Source organism: Poecilia mexicana, unplaced genomic scaffold (assembly GCF_051168715.1).
Source record: "Poecilia mexicana isolate PSO_F unplaced genomic scaffold, ASM5116871v1 scaffold_21, whole genome shotgun sequence".
Taxonomy (NCBI): Eukaryota; Metazoa; Chordata; class Actinopteri; order Cyprinodontiformes; family Poeciliidae; genus Poecilia; species Poecilia mexicana.
Genome location: NW_028263390.1, coordinates 16625022 through 16649867, shown reverse-complemented (window position 1 = coordinate 16649867; position 24846 = coordinate 16625022). Strand labels below are relative to the sequence as shown.

The following is a 24846-nucleotide window of genomic DNA, read 5'->3' as shown; positions in this document are numbered from 1 at the left end:
ACGAAAGCGCATTGCGGAGGAAGAACATTAGCAGCACCATAAACGGAGAAGCGGCGGATTGTATTTTTAAATGCGTGAAAAATAGTCACCCCGAGTGTTAGCTGCTATCTGGAGCCAGTAAATGTATACAGGCTATAAATTGGATCCCTCCTTGGTGCAGGCTCCAAGTGCACAGAGTTCATCCCTAAAGTGTATTTATGCGCCAAAATTAATAATTGGACTAATAATGGGACTTTTTCCATGGTTATTTGTTTGGATTAAACAACCTCCCGAGCCCTTGTACATTAATAATAATATTAATAGTCATCTTTTGCCCTCTTCATCTCCTTTATTTACGATTTTAATAATTTATCTTCTTAACTGGAGTGCAAAGGGTATTTTTGGTATTATTAGAAAGTTTACCAAGCACTGGTATAATGTAATAAGTAAGCTAATAATAATAATAATAATAATAATAATAATAATAATAATAATAATAATAATAATAAAATAATAATAATAATAATAATAATAATAATAATAATAATAATAATAGATTTTCCCAGGTAAAAACATTTTATTTACATTTTTTCAGTGCAAATTATTTTTAACAAAATAGCACATCTATGTATCAAAACAAACAAATATGTAATAATACTGCAGTTGTCCAAAGATTTCATTTACAACATAAGTCGAGTGGTTCCTGCAATAACAATAAAATCCGCAATCGCATCATCATCGTTGTCATCATCATCATCATCATCATCCTCAACTCTGCAGCTCTATTCAAGACAGTAATCATAAGTTTAAATTATGTCCGGTTTTATTATTAAAGCGATGAAAAATAATTATAAGACAAAACAGCAAAATCTAATAAAATTCACACTTTCCCACCATGCTCCTCCTGCCTGCTGGGCTAAAATAGTGTGCAAGAATGAACCAGTCTCTGAGCTCCTGCTGCTGCTCGCTGGAAGTGAACTGACCTGTTTCCGGATGCAGACGCTAAACACTCCGCGGGTCTTTAATGTCACCGAGGCTCTTCAGACAAAAATAGGCTAACAGACGCTTCTTCATTGTTCGTGGCCTGATTTTCTTTATTTCTTTCTTTTTCATATCAAGACCTGCGACGCCGTGGCCGTGTCCGTGGGCGTGGGGCTGGAGTCCGCGGTGGCCGCCTGCGCGCTCCCGCTCATGATCACGCTGGTCTTGTTGTTGTTGTTGTTGAGCTCAGAAATGTCCAAATGTCCGTCTCCGCTCTCTTCCTCCTCGGCTTCGTCCGATTCGCTGTCGCTCCGAGCCTCGCTCTCGCACTCGGACTCTGTCGGCTCCTTCGGCTCCAGTCCCCCCGCCTCTGAGGCTCCTTTCTCCGGCTTCTCGTCCTTCTCCTTGTCCTTCTGAGCCTGGGCCTCCTTGGAGTGTCTCCACTTCATGCGCCTGTTCTGGAACCACACTTTTACCTGGGAACACACATTAAACACGCCTCGGTTTATTTATTTTTTCTTATGTTTTGTAACAATTTGGGGGAAAATACTGGAAGATCTGTTGTTTAAAAATAAAAGAACAATTAACAGATTCCTATGAGGCAAATTTTCTTCCATCAAATGTATGTAGGCCAAAACATATCTTTTAAATTCGCCATTTTTTAAATTAACATATTTGTACTCAGACAGAGCAACACAGTTTAAATGGAATATGAATATTGCAGTTAGATACAATTACCATATACTTTTTTAAGCTGGGTGAAAATATAGAAAAAAAAATTAAAACCATATTCCAAATTCATTGCAGAACCTTTACACATCTTTGTACTTCAGTAGCAGTTCAGAAACAACTGCATGAAATTAAAATGCCTCACAATAATAATGATCTTTATCTTTACACACTGTTAAATTAATTGTCTGATATTTCCATGTTAACTGATGAGCTGCAAACAAAAATCAGGCAGTGAGACACTGCTAAAGATATGATGGCCTTTTTCAACCGTCACCTCACTGACACCATGATGTCGAGTTAAAGGCCAAGGCTGCAGCTTCTAGACACTTGGACAAGTAAAATGTGCACATGAAGCGACCATGTCATTGCTTGCATTTAATGTGAATAATGAAGAAGTTATGTTTTTAACTCACTATTATTCAGCAGACGTTTTTGTATTTCGTAATTTGTTTCTTATTAAATTGCAAGAACTCTTTTTTTGTACAATGGAGGAGGGGAAAACACTGCAAAACTAATTATATTTTTATATATATATATATATATATATATATAGCTGCTATTTTTTTTGTATTTCCTATTTGGTGGTTAAAAATTTGCCGGTTTGCCTGTCATGGCAACTTTGATAAATAACACAGTGGATGTGGAAACACAGTGGATGTGGATGCCCTATGGCGTTGGTAGCAGATTTGCTCTGCAAAAGAGGAAAATGAAACAGGAAAATGAAACATCCCTGTATAATTATTACGGCAACAATCCAGATCTGATTCAGGCAGTAAATTGGACACAATTTACTGTTTTGTTTTTCATTTTGATCTGAAGCTAGTGCTACAACAGCTTGTCTTTCCTCTTTAAATAAATGAAAATACACCAAAGCTCCTAAGCTCACTGCACTTCTGTTCCTGATAATTAGACACGTACCGATCCAGCTTTTCTTGGCCGAAACCTATTTCCAATTTTGTTGGAAATCTAACCACATTATGATTCCCCCCACCCACGAGGTCTAAAACATAAAAGAGAAAAATGTGCCGATGGAGGCTGAATCAAAACTGAAGAGAAAATTGAGGAATATCATTATCATCTCCATTTACATCCTAAAGCATTTATCAGATTTTTCTTAAATTAAAAAACTGTGTCGTTGTGAATGTTGTTCAGTGATGTGACTACAGAATGAAAATGGTGGACGTAATTAATTTCGCTTTAATATACACTGACAAAGTCGGACTTTATCCTGATCCTGGATTTGAGCTCTGGCTGATTTCATTAGCGCATGTTTACATGAATGATTCTCTCTGAGCAGTTTTTGTGTGACGGATTTGTGCCAAAAATGTGTTTCAATCACTTTTGTGCACTTTAACCTGAGTCTTACCTGAGCGTCTGTGAGCCCCAGCATGGCTGCCAGCTGTTTTCTGTCAGGCTTGGTGACATACTTCTGTATTTCAAATCTCTTCTCCAGGCCTTTCCTCTGCAGGTTCGAAAACACGGCCCTCGACCATGACCTTTTCCTCTTGTACGTCTGAGGCATTGTGTCTTTCGTGAGCACTGCGTAGGGACCTGGACAACAGACAACAAGGGAGGACATGGGGTTAAAGCACCACCAGAGGGGTTTCAAGGTTGAAAACACACATGGAAATGCAGTGTTCTCTGTGATGCTCTACTCTACGGGTGGTGTCTACCTGGGAAGGTGTCCTGAAACTGATGCTGGCCTGCGTGTCTGCCGCTGCCGCTGCCTAGTGAGCCCATCATGGAGGACGCGTCGCTCATCCCGGGGTCTATGGAGGAGAAGTAGGGGCTGGCTGGAGGTTGAATAGGGATGTGGAGGCCTGACTGACGGTTGGAGCTAACGATGGAGGTGAGATCTGTTACAAAATGAGAGATGATGGGCTTCAGTCAGTTTGGACACAAGCAAAAGAGGGAGAAAATTTTAGAGTAGGCCCTAAAAAGTTTTGAAGTAGGTCTGTGTACAAATGTGGATTTTTTCTGATGATCATGACCTGTGTGACCTCTTGTTAAGGGGCTCCTGAGTCTGTGCTAACTTGCTCTCTTAAACGCAAAACACAGAGTTGCTTTTAGTTTGTTGCTTTCATTTTCTAAACTGCCTATCCCTGTGCTTGATGAGTTCATAAGTAAATATTTCTTGGGGATAATCGCTTAAAATGTGGCTGTTAGGACTGGATGCTTCTCTGCAAATGTTTTATTACAATCAAGTTGCCGCTCACCTCTTAGAGAAGACTTTTCTTTGCATTTTGGATCAAAGTCCGTGGATAAAATCCTATCGATTCCGAATTTGAGGTCTTTACTTGAAGGCGGGGGCGCCTGCTGGGAGTTGAACGGCGTCCTAGAGACGGTGGTGAGCTGCAGTCCGTGTCTGTGGTACGGAGACGCCGGGCTGACTCTGGCTCCGAACACCGACGAAGACTCCGGCGCGACGGGAGCAGGGCGCAGCGGAGAGCCGCCGGAGTGCGCCTGCTGAGCGCGATGCTGCTGCTGCTGCTGCTGGTGGTGATGGTGGTGTCCCATGTGCACCATGAGGGCGGACGATCCGGGGATGTTCTCCGCATCCCCTGCTTGCAAAATGTCTGCGATGCAAAACGACGGCTTCTTTATGGTATCCACAGCGAAGCCTCCGGCGCAGTATGCCGACCAGAGGCTGAAATTGGATGCGTAAAACGGGTTGAGCCCGGCGGTGTACATCCCGGAGCTTCTAACGACTCGTATTGTTTCTCGAATGATGTTATAAAAAGACAGACATGTAAAACGATAAGCACGGATAACGCTTTCAGGGGGACAGATGCGCGTCCTGGTTGTGCCAAAAACGCTCTCACTGGTCTGAAACTAACCCCGAAGTTCCACTCCGAAGTTCCTCCGCTGACGCTGATTGGTCGCTCTCTGAGCCAATAGGTGCGTCGCCTTTACTCATATCGTTTGTTGTTGCAAACTAAGACGATCTCTCTCTCTTTTCCTCTCTGTCTCTTTCGAACACATGAGCAGGGAGCAATTTTGATCCCGAGATGATGGATTGATCACTTAAAGAGAGCCCACTCCTCACCCACATAACGCACTAAAGCAGTCATTACAGCCGAAGGTTCGCGTTAATTTGGATTCTTCGTGTAAACTGAGTTGAAGAAGGCACTTTGGGGTCAGTTTCATAACACAAAAATACCAAGAAACATAGTATGACATTCAGCCCAGAACACTATTTATACACTTCAAGCTTTTTTAGATTTTGTCACTTTACAGCATCAAACTTTATTGGGAACTTATAAGCAATAGACCAACACAGAAGTTAGAAAAATGATGCTTTTGTTCTTTGTACAAATATAAATCTGAAAAGTGTGGTGTGCACTTTTGTTCAACTGTGTTTACTCTTACACCCCCAAATAAGTCACATTCAAATTGTTTTACAAACATCATACAGTCACCAACTGTGAGTCAAATAATAAATATTGCATTTTCTCAAATGCCATACTCAGAATCACCAATATGTCGATCAATGATCCAGTTACTACAAATTGAAGCCAACTCTAAAAAGTTGGGTTTTTAGCCTCCATGTCAGTGTTTCATCTGTTTGAAATGCTGAATGCTGCTTCTCTGAGTTTGGTTCTGGTTCTGGGGGTGAGAAGGAGACCCAAACCAGACGACCTGAGTGGTCTGGAAGGTTCATACAATAACAAGTAAAGCCCAATGTAAGAGCTAAAACTGTCTTTTTGAGAGAAACATTTACCACAAACATAATAAAATACAAAAACAGAAGCAATTGTGACACACGGTGGTGGGAGCATTATTCTGTTGAAAGGGTTTTGTTTCTTTTTTTAAATAGGGACATGGAAGCTGGTCAGGGCTAACGATTAATTAAGCTAATTACAGAGCAAGCTTTAAAGAAAACAAACTGCTAAGGCTTCACAGGACTTGATCCTGGGCCTTTCAGCAGGACCACAACTCATCATGAGGTCAGACGTATGTTACACGTCAGAGAATTTTCATGTCTTAGAATGGTCCAATCAAAGTCCAGATCTGTGAATATTTGGCAGAGTACGGAAATTGCGCTGCAGATTTTCTCCTTCCAGTCTGACCGAGCTTAAGGTTTTTTTTTTTTTTTTATAAAGCAGAATGGGCAAAAATGTCCACCAACAGATGTGCAAAGCTGGAAGCTGAAAGTGTTGCAGGTATTACTGCAGTGAAAGGTCGTCACTGACTCAGACGCTTATTTGTAAAACGAGGTGAAAGCAAATATCTCATTTTCCTTCCGCATCAGTTTTGTCGATGACATACAGAAATCACACTAAAATACATTGTTGCATGGTCTTAATTTAACGAAATGTGTGGGGAAAAAATGTTTAGGCGTTATAAATACTTCTGCAAGTCTCTATAAATAGGTCAGGTAATAAACGATCAACAGCGCATTCTCATGAAGCTACGCCCAGGAGAGTCTCTATTAGCTCCGTCTCATCCTGTTTTTGATGGGCTCTGATTCGTGTTAAATGAGCGGATACGCCTGTTAGATATGCCCCTAAAATAGAAGCCGTTTTAGTATTTTAGGACGCAGCAGAAATCCTTATTTCTTCCGGAGACGAAGAGGAGGGAAACTTTATAATGACTGTTAGAACTTCCCTTGTTCAATATTTGTGCAACTTTATCTCAACCTGCAAGTTGCACGGTGACGCAAATCCGTCCCCATGCTCATAATAAACAGAGGAAATCTATTCCCCTCCTACGCGCAAAACACAATTAACTTCAGAGGCGATACTTCATCCGCAAGGCCCCTCTCAAGATTCACGCCGCTTGGCTCCTGGCCAGCGAGGTTTTAGAATCGGGTGATTAAATGGCCTTTTCGGCTGCTTGATTCTCACTTTAAACGCGCAGGTTCACCTTCTCTCCGCGCGTTTTGCGCTCAGTCAAAACCGACCCTCCTTCCACTCTTTTACAGTCTGATATTCACTGTTTACTCCCCCCTCCCCCCGCCGCCACCCCCAACACCTCTTCCTCGTCCTCCTCCAGCTCCAAACTCCGATCGCATGTTCCTCTTGCATGTGTTGGAAACAATAGCTTCTGAAGGCCCTCCGCGCACTCATTTAGTCCCGATTCACGCGGGCGGAAGCGCCGATGACCCTGGCTGCCCGCTATCATGGTGTTTTCGAGTGACACTTTTCCGGGTTAAAATTAGAAAAATGACATTTAACGTTTGCCCTCCGTCCAGCAGTCAAAACAATCCAGGGAAGAGGATGTGGCGGTGCGCAGCGCGCCTCGAGTTATTTCAGGTGCTGATGAGCTCTTTCAGTGGAAAGCACTTGAGAAAACAGACGTCGGATCAGCGTTTATACCCACGCAGCGAGGAGAGAAGAGAAGAGAAGGTTGCGGAGGTACATGACGCGCGTTTGCAGAAATGGTTTAGTGAGAAGATAATTGGATAAATGGGGGGAAGAAAATTAAGCAATGTAGTCTGTCAAGAGTGTCTTGCAAAAGATTTCGTTTCACTTGAAAGTTTCCTAATTTCATCACCTTAAACCTACAAGGTTCACTGTGTTTTATATTGATTTAATGTTAAGTGCACTTAGCATTTTTTTAATCTAACAAAAGAGGCAAACGTTTGTATGTTCTCTACCTGATCAGTACCTTCGTGGAAGGTGAGCCTCTCTCCCTTGTTTAAAGTTTTTTTTTTTTTTTTTTTTTTGCCTGACAGGTTTTCTTCCAGGACTTTCCCGTGTTTAGCTCCATCATCTCCTTTGACATTGACAAGCTGCCATGTTCCTGCTGAGGAAAAGCTTCCTCATACCATGATGCTGCCACCATCATGTTTAACAGAAGGAATTGTTTGCTCAGGACAATGAGCCGTATTCCACAACACATTTAGATTTGGTCCAAAAAGTTACACTTTGGTCCCGTCCCATCTCAAGTTTGTTTTGTTATCCAGTGAAAAAATGAAAACATGACTTTCTATTGCTTTGTTTTAGCATTGACTTTCCTCTTGCGCTTTTTGCATAAAAAGGCTGCTTTATTTATTGCGACACTAATAGTTCAGTCAACACATTCTCACACCTGAGCTCTGGATCTTTGTATCTCTTATTACAGGAAATTATTAATCACCTCCTTGCCTGTCTTGGTAGATTTGCAGATATTTATTTATTCTCAGATGATGGACTGAGCAGCTCTCTGAGATGTCCAAATCTTGAGACACTCCTTTGAAAACTAATCTCACTTTAAACCTTTTTTAACAAACCTTTGAGACCTTCACAGATCAGCAGGATTTATAATGTGATTAAATTACATTCAAGCGGACTCGGTTTAGCTCTTCTGAAGGTTTTTGGTTGCTCTGGTTTTTATGGTGGGTATCAAACTTTCAGAGTTTTGGAAATAATTTATACTTTAACTTTTGTGCTCTACTTTAGGTTGGTTTGTCATTCAAAACTCAAATAAAATATATGGAGGTTCCTATTTACAAAATCCAAAATGTGACACAGTTCAGTACTTTTTAATGTCACTATAATATAAAAAAAAAAAAAACATTCACATGCATGTGAGGCCTCGCTTTTTCTTCTTTTCTCATATTATGATGTCATTTCTGAAACCATAAAACTCTGAAAATTTTACATAATAAAAACGACACGCTTGATTTACGGACGATGCGTAAAAACGCTGAAATATTTCTGCTAGACTCGTCCTGGAAGGTGTTCATCATCATCATGTCTCTCCTCCAAGTCTAACCTCCGCAGAGCAGAATGACTGATGGGAAACGAGACACTCTCAGGACGAGCTGTGTTAGTTAACGCATTCATCCCCCACCCCTTCACAAAGCTGCAGGTTGCCGTGACTCACACAGTTTTAAATCCAACAGGGAAATGTTTTATCACTTTTTTCACATTAACTTTATCTGGATCCTTCTACAGTGAATTGCTAGTAACTCGGAATAAACAGCAACAGTTTTTACACGTTTGACCTCGAGTCTGCACCTTCTATTTCTAAAATGTTAATTTCAAAATGTATTTAAAAATAAACTCTTATATATTTATATGTTATTTATTTCTTCCTGAAGTGGAAACAGATGTATTCTCTTCCATTAGATCATAATGTTGTGACCCTTCATGGAAAGTGGGGCTTGCAGCTCCCCGCAGACAATATAAATATTCTAGTTATACAGTAGAAACTACAGAGAAATGCTGTCTAATATAATTAACAATCAATTAAACGCTGCAGACGCCAATACTTTGTCCTTATGTTTCAATCTTTGAGGCAGACATGTGACTATTTGTGCTTGATTTTGTGTTTTAGCTCTGTTTTAGAAAAAGCAGAAGTTCTGACAATCATTTTCCATAAGAGGTCACGGCGTTTTGAAACGGAGCAACATCCTTGCCTAATTGACTTGACAGCCTTGCGTTCATACTCTGCCATGAAGCTAATCAGAGACTAAACAAACACCATGAAAACACAATGTTGAAGCTTTTATGAGTCACATGCTCATTGTAGATGAAAACAAAGGCGTGCAACTGTGCACTGCCCGAAGTTTAAAGCCTCTATTGTTGTTGCCTAATTGCTCCCTGCGTGTTTTTCAGGAAGCCTTATCAGAAGGAGGAGAAGAAAAAAAAAACTGAATGAGGACCTCGGACTGTTTACGACCCATGCAGCTGGGCAGAATGAAGCGATTCCCATTATTACACTGAGAATTATTGCTCCCCTCCTGTAAGACCCCCATCCAGTTCGGGCCAGGATTACTATTTCTGGCAATGTTTACCTCAGGAAGGAACTTTCGCAGATTTAATGGGACCTGGGCCATTGTACACAGACTTCTGTATGGCACGCTGCCATCATTTTCACAGAGAGAAGAGAGAAACGAAGAGAGGGCTACGTCTAAAGTCAATTCAAAACATGATTGTCCCGTTTATGTGACCCTGAGCACGTCACGTCTATGAGACCATGACCTCTCTCAGAGGTTCAGTGAAGACAGTTTTCACTTAAAACTGAAGCAAATTCAAAATGTCAAACAACAACTGCTTGTCTCTCTTATCTGGTTTATGTCTAATGATATCACATTAATGAAGACTTTGGACAACACAGGAAGGCCTTTCAGCAGTCATGTCGTTTTAAACATGTTGCGCATTATTAACACCTATTAAAGTCAAATAAATGTAAATTCTTTGTTTTTATTAGTTAAGGTTGATAGATTTAAGTTGCCTGACAGTGCAAATATTAAATATGTATAAACTAGTGAACAAGGCCTTCTTGTGGCACAGAAAATGTTCCAGCAATTTTTGTAAAAGCACTAATGAGTGTTTGAAGGCTGTGACTGAACAAGCAGCTCCCCCCAGTGACTAAAATCTCATTTCTGCAAATGTGGACCTCATTTAATTTTTCACCTTAAACAGATCTGCTTAAATTTGACTTATCGTCTGTTTTTGTTTGAATATATATCCAATAAGGATGATGACTTTCTGTTTAATACTTTATACTAAAACCAACATTATCTTAACATTTATAAATATAAATTTAGCTGTTAGATTTGGAGAAAATGTGTATTTGTCGAACAAGTACAAATTATTTTTGTTTTATGGAATAAACTGAAAGGAATTATTAACATATTATGTTTCCTATATTTGTGCACTTGTAGGTCTCCTTTAAATGAATAAAGAGTTTAAATAAATGATATATGTTTTCACAGGCTCAAAATGCAGTTTTCAACCTTCAAATATTTAACTAGAATTATTTATTTAAAACGCTTGGTGGATCTTTATTGTTAGAAAATGTACCCGACATGTAAGATATAGCGTTTTTTTATTTAAAAAAAAAAGAAAAAAAGAAAACGTTATTTCTTTACATTTTATAAGTTTTATGCTCTAACAAAATGTTTGCACTATTATTTTTACATGATTGTTGCCTGAACTAAACCTAATAATTTGAAAGCTCGGAGAAAAAGTCATTTTTAATCTCATACGATAAAGACTTAAAAAAAAAAAACAGTTTCTCGGAATGTTATTATCAATAGCTAGGAACAGGTTTATTAGGTCACCAATAGCTTTTTACATTAATAAAAACAATAGAATAATGTCCAGTAAATAACGAAGGACATCCTGAAGAGCATTCAGAATGAGGGAGGACAGACCGCCCCCCATCACTCTCACCTCGGTCAAATTTAAAACCATCAAGTGGTCATTAGCTGGACATTGGAGTGGTAGACTAACCACACGCACCTCAGCCCACCCTCAGTTGTAAACAACTTGAGGATGGTTTGCTTTAATGGGAGCTTTTAAATATAATAGTGACTTGGAGACGTGGGGAGATCCGTGTGTTTACATTACAGATTAGTCGCTTCTTGCGGCTCTGCACTGCGAATGCGCCCCACGGTTAATGCGCAAGAAATGACGTTCCCATATTTATAAAAACTAATTGGATAGAGTCATATTAAGCTTCCATTATAAGCGGATAATTTCTTTATAATAAGAGAAACAATTGCCAATTATATGTTAAAAAACATACAAATGAAATACATCTGGTGATTTTTTTTCAAATAGATGAATTTGAAACCCTCAAACGCCAGATCACAGAAAAATAGATAACATTTTTAAATATCTATCTATCTATCTATCTATCTATCTATCTATCTATCTATCTATCTATCTATCTATCTATCTATCTATCTATCTATCTATCTATCTATCTATCTATCTATCTATCTATCTATCTATCTATCTATCTATCTATCTATCTATCTATCTATCTATCTATCCGTCTGTCTCAGGGGACAGTCCACATTATCCTATGGGACAAATTTGTCCCGCCAATAGCTACTGGAAATGGTTTTCCCCGCTCTGTCCCTGGAGGCTCGTTTATGTTGTTTTGTCCATCTTTTATATCTATTATTTTATTTATATGTGAGAGGCTGCGGGTCCAGATCCAGCTGCTGTCAACAGCAGAGCTCAGGACATTTTATGTTTTGGGCAAATGCAGGACAGTTTCCTCTTGCTACAGTGTTACCTTTTTTTAATTAAAATTTTCATGCACAAAACATGCCTCTATGTTAGTTTAACTGTACATCTAGATGTTGAAGTTTAGCGAGTATTTTAGATGTCATGATTTTAAAGCATGATGTAAATGTATAATGCAATTTCCGTTTTTCGTTTCTTGTGGACAGGAAGGTCCGAATCGAGGACGAGATTTTTCTTTTTTAGCGAAACACCGCCACCCAGCGGCTACAACAGTCGTTGCAGAGAGTTTACTGCGTGTAATTTATGTCGTGGGGAATTCCATCTATTACGATATTTTTAAAGCAAAATAGTGTTTGTGTGCCGGTGTGGCACTAAAAATGTCCAAAGTTTTTAAGCTAATGATAATTTTGCTTCATATCAGTTTAATAAATACTTTTAGCAGATATAGACCAGAGTTGAGAGCTGCCTCACTTACATGTTCAGCTCTGTAGAAGAAAATATTTAAATGGAAATATTTATTTAAAATATTTGTGAACAAGAAGACTTGTCTGAGTCAGTTTAATTCATCCGTGTGTTTTTATCCCTGATCCAATGGGAGAAACCCTATTTAAACTAAGGTGACTGTATCAGTCAGCTTCAATTTGAGGTAGAAAAAGTACAGAATTCACTGCACTTTGTTCTGAAATATTTTAATTTGAACATAAGGAGGTGCTAGCTAGCACTTTTAAAGAATAAAAAAAAAAGCTTTTAATAAATAACTGCCGTACATTCATTAGTGGGTAGAGCTTTGATCTGTGTAAACAGTTTCTCTCCACAGGTTCAATCACAAACTTTCAGTTTCATGTCATAAAATGTCCTCCTCCACCACATGCAAGAGGTTTTTGGGCTTGACTTAGTATTGAGTAATAAGTGGAGGTTTTTGAATTTCGTTGAACTCAGACAAACCTGCTTGAATTGATTAGTGCGGACAGATGCAGGTGTTCCTCACAAATAGCTCGGTGGTGTGTTTACATACTGGTGCTTCTCTCTCTCTCTCTGTCTCTCTCTCTCTCACATGTTCAAAGATCAAACAAACATGTGGAAAATGTTCCAACATATGCAAATCTCTGTATCTTTTCAGTTATTTCAAGTCTCTGTGAACAGTACAATCAGCAGACAGCTCAATAATATGTGGAGAGTCAACTTTATGTCAGCATGCAGAGTACAGAAACAGGCTTAGCACATGAAAACATGGTGTGTGGGATTTTGAGTTGGAGCTCCTTTGTAACACACCAAATTAAAACCAGTCAGTATGTGTGTGTGGTCAGTTAACATACGATGCTCCTCTTTCTTGCTCAGTTAAATTCAGCATGGTTTCACATACAGTTCTCTGGGGATCTCTGGTTTTGACCTTTGACCTCCACCAAAGCATGAAAACGATCTTTGGAGGCTGGTTGGCTTGAAAAAGTGACCTTAGAGCTGAGTGTTCTTTTTTCCAATATTCAGTATTATAAAATTAACTTATAGTTTGCAAAATGTCCAAAAACCTGAAACTTTACCACATTGTACTCATATATGCAGTGTACATTAATGTCATGAAGAGAAGAAATCACAGCTGAATGTCTTAAGATACATGTTTATTATTCAGCATATTCAAAAGTCTTACTTTACAGCTAAATTTATAATGCATTCAATTTAAAATGATCTAGAAACTAAAAGGCACTAAATCTTTACTAGTGAGATGTGTGGGATTTTTGTGTGTTTTATTCTATAAAATCTTCAACTTTAACTTGCACATTTGAGTAAATACATAAAAGTTCCCTTTTTTATTCTTCATTGTACAGTCAACAGGGCACTCTTGAAGCTCTGAAAAATAAAACATGTCAGAGTTTTCGATCATTTCCAAGTTGTTAATTTTAGGAATCATCCCAACTGAGATTTTAAAAAATTGGCAATACATTTCTAAAGTACCTGTAGTGCTATTTAAAAGGAAACATAACTGCCTCTATAGAAGCAGAAAACTTGGCACAACAAATGAAATTTTCTCATTTCAGAGTTGACACATGAGATGACTGTCCTAAAAAAAAAAAAATTCAAAAATACAGAAAAAGAAGTCGTGGGGATTTTTTCCCCCACCAATGTGCACTCTAGTATTTTTGCTCCAAATACCAAACTAGCTTCTCAAGCTTCTTTACTAAAAATAAGAGCAAAATAATTAGAAAAAACTACACAAAACATTTTTTTGGCTTCTTCAAGAATGCCTAAGAAACTAAAAGTTCCTCTTACACAGAAACACTCCCTTTAAAACGTTGTGATGTTCAAGTTTTTCAGCTTCTTCCATTTCTAGCTTGTAATTGTCTGACATTTTGGGACAAGAACAAATTCTTCACCTTGCAGAATAATTGACCCTTTCATGCATAGCGGTCACTATCTAAAAGCCATTTTCTTGCTCTTCTTGTGGATTTTTATGTTATAAATGCACACAGACCACTGAAGTGGACACTAATGCATCATAAAATATATCAACTACTGGCCATCAGCTGCAAATGCAAGAAATTATTTTGTTAAATCCAATATGGCCAACAGACAAAAAAGCAAGCCAACCAACCCGGTCCCTCCTCCTACTGTAGACGACTCTTGCAGGTTAAAAAAAAAAAAAAAAAAAAAAAAATTGACATCAGGTAACCCCTAAAGAACAATACTACTGATGTTATTTTTCAAATAACTTTGTATTTGGAGAAAATTACAATTGATCACCTAAAAAGATTTAATTTTTTTTCCCCTACCTTTTTTTATGCCTTAAAAAAATAAAATAAAAAAATTGGAAGAAAATCCTGACAAAGGATCATAATTCATGCATGAAAGGGTTAATGTTAACATTGACTTCACTTTCAAGTTTGGGGAATACATTTGACCTCAAACCAGGAAGCCGCCTTCCAGTTATAAAGTAAAATAAGTGCAACAAAGAAACTGGCAGTATAAGAACACACAATACCCAAATGAATTTCTGTAAATCTTCCTAACTTCTCACCAAAAGAAGATTCTTTTAAAATCTAGTTAAAGTCAGTTTAAAATTCTCCATCTTTACATTTTTATGCAAATCAGGATTTCTAAGCACCTTTATCTGGTATAACTTCCACTTGTATCATGGGGCTCCCAAGATTTCTGTAACTAGCATAAAACTATCTGCATGCCGAGCAGTTATTTAGGAGTGATGCCAGTAAACTGGCTTTAATTTGAAATAAATAATTTGGAAAAGCACTGCTAAATAATGCTGTGGGCCTGTTTTTGCCCATGTAATCTCAGAGAGCCTCCCAATATGAACTCTTTGAAATACCAGGGTGATTTAAATAAAATTCAGTTTAAAGATTGTCAATGGGTCTCAACAGCATATTAACCCAGACAACACCGTACCGGTTCAACAGACAAAGTTGCCCTCTCAAACCTAAATCCTATAGAAAACCTGTTAGTGTGTGAAATGTTATAAGAGTAAGTGCTAGTCGACAGATAAAAGGGGATTGTACAAATTATTCCCAGCAGGAGGACTGATAAGTGTGCCAGCAGTGACTTTGTTTTGTTTTTTTCCCTGAATGAATGAATGAATGTATGAAGTCAAATTGAGTCATCTTTAAGAAAGTGTTGTCAGGAGACTTAAGTTCTCTGTAAGAATAGAAAGGCGCCTTCCACGCAAAAAAAAAAAAAAGTTAAAGAATTACTTTTAAAAACAGTTTCATATTACAGCATTTTATGAGATCAGTGAAAACTTGAGGCATGGACAGAAAATGCGTAAAAAACGCCTGACAGCATTTACAGGAGCTGCAGTTTCTGTGGAATTGTTTTTGCAGAGTGTTTCAGCTCAGTTTATGTGTCTTCACTGGCCGGCACCCTCCCCTCATTCAGCAGTCTCTCCCTTTCTGCGTCGCTGCCTTCATCGTCCTGGTTCATCCTGGCAGCACACCACGGTATCCTGGCCAGCAGGGGGCGGTGCAGTCCGTTGTAGAGCGCCGTGCCCGTCAGCAGGACCAAAAATCCCAGAACCTGCAGGCCGTGAAACTTCTCCCAGCCCAGCGCCAGGCTCACCACCCAGATGACCAGCGTACGCAGGCTGTCCAGCACCATCCGGGTGGTGGCGCTGATCTCCTTGGTGACGCTGATCCCGGCGAAGTTGAAGAAGGCGATGCTGACCGTGTTGCCCAGGAGAGCCAAGAGGATGAGGGGCTTGTATCCAATCTGACAGAAGGCATCCAGCGCGTCCTCCAGGACCTGCCGAGGATTGTCGCTGAAGTCCCCGACGTGGATGAAGTACATGGGGATGAGCAGCAGGGAGAGGACGACAAAACCAAACAAGCCTGAGGGTAGAAAACACACATTTAATCAACCAGCTGTTTAAGTGAAATCAAACTAATATCAGCTCAAATTTCACCTAAAAAAAAAAACTGAAGTTTTTGTGACCAAAGTAACTTGTGCTGAGATTTTAACATACAGAATTTATGAAATCATAAATGATTTTGCTCAATCTTTTCTAGCCTCTAATATGTTCTGTTTTTACCTCTAGCCATCAACTTTTCTATCCCTGCTTGGCCTTACAGGGGTGGTAACCCAGGGTGGCAATTTTTCGGGGGAGGCTCAAAGGATTTTTTTTTCCTTTATGGGTTTTGCAATTTACATAAAACTCAGTATTAACATTCTGGGATTTTTATGATAAGCAATATTCCAGTATTTGAAAACTACTAAGTTATGGTTGATTTCTTTGGGAAGATGGAGTTATTGACTAGGGGACATGTTAAACATATCATCCATAAGTTCATACCAGTTAATTTACATTAAGAAAACACATGAGGTCACTGGACTGTGAAACAGAAGTGTGTTTGTTGCAACAGGCCTACTGATAGCTGAGAGAAGACCTTGAAGGTACATTTGTAGATTATATTATTGCAAACAGAGGCTACATGAAATTCCATAAAGCTTACAAAGTGCCGTGGGACAAACTGATACATCAAGTAACGGTTCAGACGCAGTCAATACCCAGTAAATGACTAATATACGCTTAAAATGGAAATGATCATAAACAATTTAATTTTAGTGATAGTTTTCTTTCAGGCATTTTTGCCACTAGTATCAGTAGATGACAGATTCCTTGTCCCTTACCTGTCTGGTGTGTTTTGTGGTATTCACGTCGCTGCCAAATTAGTGAACTTTTTTTAAAGATTGTTATATCACCACTTTTGTTGTTGTAGCTTACTTATTAACTTGTTTACCTTCAGTGCCAACGGCTCGAAGAGGATGAACATCGTGCTTGTAGACAAACTTTTCCTCCAGCACCATCTGCACCGAAACGATTATCTGAGCCATGATGATCAGGAGATCACCTGCAGAGCAGAAGGTGGACTTCAACTTTACTTTAAATCTAATTAAAACATTTTGTCTTTATGTAAGGATTTTGCCTTGGAGAAAGTTTTTACCTGTGATGACGTCAGTGAGCTTGTGGGAGTCATCTCTGTGGCCGCTAACAAAGTCGGCGAGTCCCACTACCACCAGGCCGAGGATGGTGATGAAGATGCCGAGCCACTGGCTGGGTGCGAGCCGACGACCCAGAAAAGCTACAGACAGGAGACCGGTGAAGATGATGACGGCGCCGCGAAGCATCTGGAAGCTGGAGGCGCTCGTCATGTTGAGAGCTAGAAAAGAAAAACACAGTTCTGCAAACAAGACTAGAATTTTTTTGCAGATACACTGCAAAAAGTTATTTTACCCAATTAATGAAGATAAATTAATTATTGATTCTTAATGTATGATTGAAATTGTAGATTTCCAATCAGTCTCTTTAACTGAACCAGCAAACAAACCATCCGAACCGCTCGGGTCGTTCTGCTGAACTTACCAACATACATGATGGACGTGGCCGTCATGTCACACATTGCAGGAGGGAAGAAGAGTAGAGGGTTGAAGCTCTGGCCGACGTTCATTCTCGGCTCTGGGCTGCGTCTGTCATGGAACAGCAAGATGTAGAAGACGGCGAGGCAGCTGAACTCGCCCAGAAACATTCCCACAGCCTGGAAAGAGAGAAAGTCACCGGTGATTTAACTTAAATCTCACTTCTGCCGACAATGTTTCCCTGAACAGTTTACTGAAGTGCCAGGCTAATGCTAGCATTTTTCCGCTACATTTTGATACGACTTGTCGATATTTAACATTTCTTTGTGGTTCCCAGGCATTTCTTTGTGATAACACTTTAACAGAAGTTGTTCTCCTGCCTCATAAAATTACTACTTTATGAGGTTACAATAGTCAATACAGTCTTGCTTTGACTGTGAACATAATTGCAAAAGACCTACACTGCTCAGTAAAACACTGATTCTTCAGTGCATAGGAATATAATACAAGTTGAAAATACTTCAGATAGACAACCAGTTTATACATCACATGTGCCCTTTTCTGTGAACAAAAAATTTCAATAATCTCCGCTATAAAATGTCATTTAAAGCATACAACTATACCTGTACAAATGGATGGGAGAAGGAGTGTTCAGGGTTACCATGGCAACCCTTTGCTGAGAACATGTCAGCCCATCTGTCAGAGAAAAACACATCATGCAGATTGGTTACTGACACACGAGTAAGCATGATGGCGGTGAATGTTTTCGACTAGACTTCAAAAGATGTCAGGAAGCAAATACAGTAAATATAATGTCTGACATACAAGTGTGAATGTCAGCAGGCCAGACTCACTGCAGACGCAGACAAAATGGTGATGATGCTGCATTTTACTTGTGTGGTTAATGAGTGCTTAGGTCATCATAAAGCCTTTGGCTAGTCATAAGAAGCATGACTGACACGTGAGAGTCGTGTCCTCGCATGTCAGTCAGGATTCAAATGTTCGCTTGAAATCTAACAGGTCAATATCTACAATAATCTTCTGTTTTACAGCATTACTTTGCTTTTACATACGTTTCCACAGCACTTAAAACAAAATGCAAGCAGCAGCAGAATGACTGAGCTGCCATCTCTGCTGCCGGGAAGTGGCTCTGTGACAGGTGAGCCGTCATGTGACTGTAGTGAAATCTAACCTGCAAGTAGCAGAGTTCCCCTCTGAGCAACATGACAGTGCAGGGATTTGTTTTTCTTTAGAAGCAAGTATTCTTTTTCAATAGAACCCGACACGAGGAAATGGAAGCGAGAGACAGGAAGGACAACGCTGACATCACAAAATATTGGAGAAGTTAAAAAAGCCAAATGTTGGGTTTCACCAATGTGATGCACCTTCTATAGGAAAAGATTATTTAATATTTAAAAATAGAATTGTTGATCATATGTACTTCACTTTCAGGCTGTTACTCAAGAAAACCTGATTATTCTATGACTTTAGATTGAAAAACGCACAACTGTGACATTTGAAACTTTACAGTCAGACTGCAAATGAGGCGTTTCCAGTCAGAGTTCCTTCTTTAGCCTCGGATTTCAGTTTTAAGTCCAATCAGTAACAATCAAGACATTTCAGTCCTGCTTCTTAAACAAAGCCAAGTTCACTTTTGTTTCAATTCACTTTCTGTTTTAATAATGCTGAAATCAAAAATGTTATTTTTACAACAGCTCCCAAGAGAGAGTATAAGCTTAATGTGATAAATGTTTAAGACAAAGAAACAGAAGGCATTGCATAAGTTTCAGTAGAATATATCATAGTTTGAATAAATTGGAATTTATCACTTTGCCTCCGTTTCAATTTTTCCTTTCAGTGCAAAATGTATTCTTGCTTCTATTTTGTCTTTAATGACAAAATAGTAATTAAATATTATTTATCATCTACTCTGGTTAGTTCAGCTGTTTTCTTCAAAACTAACATTAGGAATGTGCCAATTTTGTTTGGATGACAAAATTATTAAATAGGCTAAAAAATAAAGCATACTTGTCATTTATTAAAAAGCAGAACACAAACTAAGAAACACTATAAAGACATTTTGGAAGGTAGTAAATATTATTCATTGAAACTATTAAAACTTTAGTTAGATTCATTTAGAAATGTAATTTATGATAATCTTTTAACTCTAACAGCATATTTTCTTAACCCACCCAAACATTTTGATTTGTATTGAGCTGAAAATGTTGGTGCAGTTCCCCTTTTTTCTAATTTGTTTGCAACATTTAACTAGTTTAACATCAACAAGACTAATGCTGAAGCCAAACTTGCTAAAAACCTGAGCTTCTTAACTCTGAGGCTGCTGTTGCCAATAAGCGGCAAATCTTGTTTTCAGGGGGGAATAAATTAAAAGTCTTGGTAAAGTTTAATTAATTCAAGAAAGCTGTAAAGAGGTACTTTTCAAACGATTCTAGATTAAGACATTTTAAATCGATGTCCTGATCCTGAAATGCTGAACTGTACCCCAGTCTGTAAATATAAAACATAAAAGTTGGTATCTAATTTAAGTGAATTAATTGATAGTAAAGTTAGTTAAAATATAGACACTGTTGCTGGTAATTTTACTCTTTTCTTTAAGAAAACTAAAATGCATTCATCTAAATGAATAAGGACCTGTAAAATTTACATCATTTCTACTCAAAAGTAATAACTAAAATCTAGCGAAATAAAACATAAACGCAAATTCTAGCAGTTTGTTTTATTGTTGGATATTATGCTTGATACTGAGAATTTTACGACCAAATGACAGCAAGTCATGCATTGACCTCAGTGTACCATATAGTTAGCAAAACAAGGCTATTCATTTGAAGCCCTGCGAAGTAAGATACATTTAATCGAGCTTTATTCAGCACAGGTGCCTTAAACTCTTAAAAGAGTTGACCAATGCTAATTTAGACGTCTGATTTGCGGTAAGCAAAAACTGGGTTGTTTGTTTCTCATTAGCAACCGTTTCCTGTCAAAACCTTATCAACAGGAACATTTGCGTCAATATTTCACTGACTGCTGATGCTTTTTACACAAGCATCTTAATAGACAACGTTGTTTGGCACCTAGCTTGACAACAAGACAAAGTATTTTACCATTTGGCGTTAACAGCTAACGGCTAGCTACACCTGTGTTGTTGGATAAAAAAAAAAAAAACTGAAACACGACTTAATGTATGAAACACTCAATAACGACTAATTCACGTAGATAAAATGGAAGAAAATAAGCGTTGAATTTATGATGTTCTAACCTGATTTAAGTTATTCAAGTATACTGTAATCAACTAACTTTAAACACATAACACTATTTAAAAAAAAATAAAGCTAAATGTACTCACTTTGCGGATAAGGTGTTGATGGAGCCAGTTGTGAGCATCAGCCCCGCCAGGAACAGCTGATATTTTGTCCAAGCCATGTTGGAGGATGGAAACGAACCTGTAACACAACAACCACCGACCTGTGTGCTCTCTTTAAAGGGAGCCCGGTTGTTTATTGATGCACTTTCCGCATACTCTCGGCTGTCTGTGAACACCACATGACAGCTCATAGTCAGCTGACCTAACGGCGTGCTGCCTTCACGGACGTCCGGAAATGACGGAGGGCAGAAACTCACTTGATGTGACTGAAAACTGCAATTCTGATTATTGATTCCTATCAAGATGGACTCGTGTATTTTTTTTTTTGTTTATATTTCACTACTAAATACTACAATTGAACAAAATAACTCCAAACTTTGGCAAACTACAAATCAATCTTTATAATACATGTGATTTTTTTCAAGAACAGCTTTTTTCGGCATTCTTTCATATAAGTCCAATTTAATTCTCACCAGAGCTGTGGACTTCTGCAGCTCCTCAAGAGTTACCAGAGCCCTTTTGGTAACTTCTTTTATGATCTCATTGCCCAGCTTGTCAGATTAAATATCCACATGCTGGTTGGCTTCCATGTTTTAGTTTGGGTTATATCATCTGCTCCTAGTACTGATGTTGTAAATAAATAAAGATCTGAAACATGTCAGGACCTTACCTGACATGTTTCAGGTAAAGAAAGCCCCTGGGCCACGACTCTTTGGGTACACACCCATCATTAACCCATAACCTCAGTAAGAACTTTCTCACAATTGCTTTTTACATAAGTATTAAACTGTAAAACTAACAAATACAGAACATTCTTTAAGAATTTACAAACTGCTGACAGATATTTGCCATATAAAAAAAAAGACAAAACTTTGACAATCCAGAAATCAAAACATTTTACTGACATGTTTTATGTTCCACTCACTTGTTCACTAAGACATTAATCAATTCCAGGCCTCAAGGCCAGATTCCTGCAACTTTTAGATGTGTCTCAACTTCAACACACCTGAGTCAAATAATGAGGTCGTTAGCGGGACTCTGGAGAACCCAACTGCACTTAGGAGGTGATTCAGCTGTTGGATTCAAGCTTTGGACCAGGGAGACATTCAAGAGTTGCAGGACACCGGCCCTCGATGGACCAGGATTGCCCACCCCTGCCTTAATCACTAATTTGAGTTTACATCATTCTTTAAATTTATTCTATAAAATTTAAATAATTACAAATTTGCATTTGATGAAAAATTAAACACCATTGGGTTTGAGCTTAAAATAATATTTTTTCAGTATTCAAGATGGATTGATATTTTAATGGCTGATCCTATAAAACTAGATTTTAGACATTTTTTTTTACACCTACATGCATCGACAGAACACTGCAGAGGAGGAAAATAATGTTGTGTGGACAGCAGGTGGAGTCAAAGTCTAAGGATCCATCAGGTCTGAAAGTGGGACCACAGTATTTTCTTCCCCTGTGTGGCCTCACGTGGTTTAAAATTAGAACACAAATTCTACTTTCCATCTGGAAGTGGCATTTTATGAGGTCAGTCTGAGGCTTTCTGAACCACACAAAGTACAGGCTATCATTCAATAAGGGTTTAAGGCAATTCAGTAACTACTAGTAAATAAAAAGTCATTTAAATGGGTAGGAGGAAAAAGAAATCGGTAAAAAATAAAAAAAATAAAAACCTTTGCCCGGATGCTTGACCTGCCCCTGTTTTGAATTCAACACTGACGTTGCTTTAGAGATATTTTCAGTTTTGTGCCTCTGGTGTTAGAGAGTGCTAAAAGGGACTCCTGGTGATTTCACAGACAACATATGAGAACAAGAAGTCATTGGCTGATACTTCATGTGAAGTGTGTCATCTCTTCTCAGGAAACAGCACTAAAAGCTCAAGGCCCCTTTCACCGTCACATTTAACAGTCTTAACTGTAATAAAGATTAAAATTAGCACGTGACACCATAAAAGTTAGAGGGTTCCTGTTGGTCTACATGCTGTCGTATGAAATTGTAACATTAAAATCTGAGCCTCAGTTACTGTGGTGCATTTTAACCAGAATGTGGAAGTTTCACCTTCAAGGGTTTTTCTGTTTGCTTTCTGCTCAGTAAACTGGAATACATCTTAGCTCAGTGGAAAGAGACACAAAGCAACCTTTGTCAGTCCTTTACCATAGGAAAAATATTTCAGTAGACTTTTTTTTTTAAATGTACCAAAAGACACTTTCCTGTTTTGATCAAATATAAACTAAAAAACAAGTCCAATCCTATATTTATGAAGAAATGTTCATGCATCAATGTTTAAAGTATTTGTTTCATTTGTGGAAAAGAAAGGAATTGAATTGTTCTTTAACAGCAAAATCAACCAGATTTTACACGTTAAACAAAAGATATAAAAAATGTTTTTGTAGAAAAGAAATTAGGACACCCTATCCCATTTAACTGAAATAAATCAGCTCCTTGTAGTTGTATACTATTTTCTGTCTCAGGAAACTTGATCTCACTGCTCACTTTCAGCTGTGAGATATTTGAGGCATTTCTTGCATCTAGAGCTGGTTTTGAGTTACCACACATCTCAATTAGACTGAGGGCTGGACTTTGACAACACCCAAGACTTTAGTTGCAGTTTCTTGATTTCTCTTAATTCTCAACCAGACCTTTATATATCTGGGTCATTGTTGTGTTACATTGTTATTTCTTTGTTATTCTCACTTTCCAATAAACAGTAAATGGTGAGCTGAACAGGTTCTGCAGCAGTAAACCTGCATCCCCAAACCATGACATTTCCAACTCCATGCTTCACAATTGGCATAAATTCTACAGTTTATGTCAAATATATCCTCTGTTCTGGTGTCCAAATATTTTTGAATCAATCCAGAAAAAATGCTATTTGAGAACACCTGGTCATTATCTGCATTCTCACAGGTAAAGTTGAATCTAGCCTTTATATGTTTTTATTGAGCGAAGGTTTTCTCCACACATATCTATCTCCTTTTATAGTTGTGCAGCAAGGCACTGCACATGGCGACATCGGAAACAATGTTGAATGTAGAGAGTGCCCCCTTGTGGATGACAAATGACACACATGTTGAGATTAAAAACAAAAATCAATGACTAAAAGTCAAAATAACTTCAGTACTATCTACGCTTATTATATAAATATAACAACAAAAATTTTTTTGTTATGTTTGTTTCAGTATGATGCCACTCATAATGCATAAAGCACAAGGCAAAAAAGTAGCCAACAAGCAGCAAATTTCAATCTCACTTCAAGTCCATTGAAAAACGTTTTGGAAAATCTGTTACCACGGCTACGATGAAGCATTACATGTAAACAGATAATGGGTAAAGTGAGTTTCATGGTCTACTTGATATAATGTGGTTATCTGACTCCAATAGATAATGTCTTTGAGCAGAAGGTCACTGGATCAAAGATTGCATAAATCATATTCCAAAAGAGTCTTCACAAGAATCAGAACCACAATTAATAAATATAAAGTCTTTTGAAAATAATCTCTGTGGATGTTTTTTTCTTTTTAGAAATGCTTAGCTATTAAGAGATATAAATGAAATGGTTTGCTCACAGGGACGTTGGAGGCAAAATAGCAAGGAAGGAAAAAAATGATGAAAAAACTCAAATAATCTTTGATTGAGATTGGAAAATATTCAAAACCTTTTACTAAGCTGACTAATAATCTTGGTACTTTCCTCATGTTGACATTTCATCCTAAGATTAAAATGGTAGCATTTGTGCTACAAAAAAAAAATCTAAAAGGGGTTGCAGGTGTATACCTTAAAGATAAGCAAAGTCTCACAAATGCTATGTAGTACTTTGCCAGAATTAGTTTGTAAGTTGAAATGTCATTCCTAACAAACGTCTGCGAAGGTTTGGAGGAAACACTTGACACCTACACCTGATCTGATAGACTGTTGTTCAGCCTCCAGGGGTAAAGTTCAGCTTAAACTCATCTTACATATTGACATGAAATGGGCTGCAGAGTGGAGTCTGTTTCTCC

At 38.3% G+C, this 24846-nt stretch overlaps 2 protein-coding genes across 3 annotated transcripts; both read right to left on the bottom strand.

The window, feature by feature from the left end:
• Positions 1 to 536: 536 nt before the first annotated feature.
• Positions 537 to 4642, bottom strand: hlx1 (H2.0-like homeo box 1 (Drosophila)). 2 transcript variants are annotated; one of them, XM_015011348.2, is made up of 4 exons: positions 3909 to 4575; positions 3366 to 3548; positions 3059 to 3243; positions 537 to 1436 (listed from the first exon to the last, which is right to left on the bottom strand). In XM_015011348.2, exons 1-4 carry the CDS (start codon positions 4381 to 4383, stop codon positions 1089 to 1091), a joined length of 1191 nt encoding a protein of 396 aa, XP_014866834.2. In that variant the 5' UTR covers positions 4384 to 4575; the 3' UTR covers positions 537 to 1088. The 2 variants fall into 2 exon arrangements, with proteins under 2 accessions (XP_014866834.2, XP_014866835.2); XM_015011349.2 differs by lacking the exon at positions 3366 to 3548 and having other exon boundaries at positions 3909 to 4642.
• Positions 4643 to 15310: 10668 nt separating this feature from the next.
• Positions 15311 to 21030, bottom strand: slc35f6 (solute carrier family 35 member F6). The gene is made up of 6 exons (XM_015011352.2): positions 20818 to 21030; positions 18080 to 18152; positions 17464 to 17635; positions 17045 to 17260; positions 16841 to 16951; positions 15311 to 15931 (listed from the first exon to the last, which is right to left on the bottom strand). The coding sequence occupies exons 1-6, from the start codon at positions 21024 to 21026 to the stop codon at positions 15444 to 15446; spliced, it is 1269 nt and encodes a 422-aa protein (XP_014866838.1). The 5' UTR covers positions 21027 to 21030; the 3' UTR covers positions 15311 to 15443.
• Positions 21031 to 24846: the final 3816 nt, after the last annotated feature.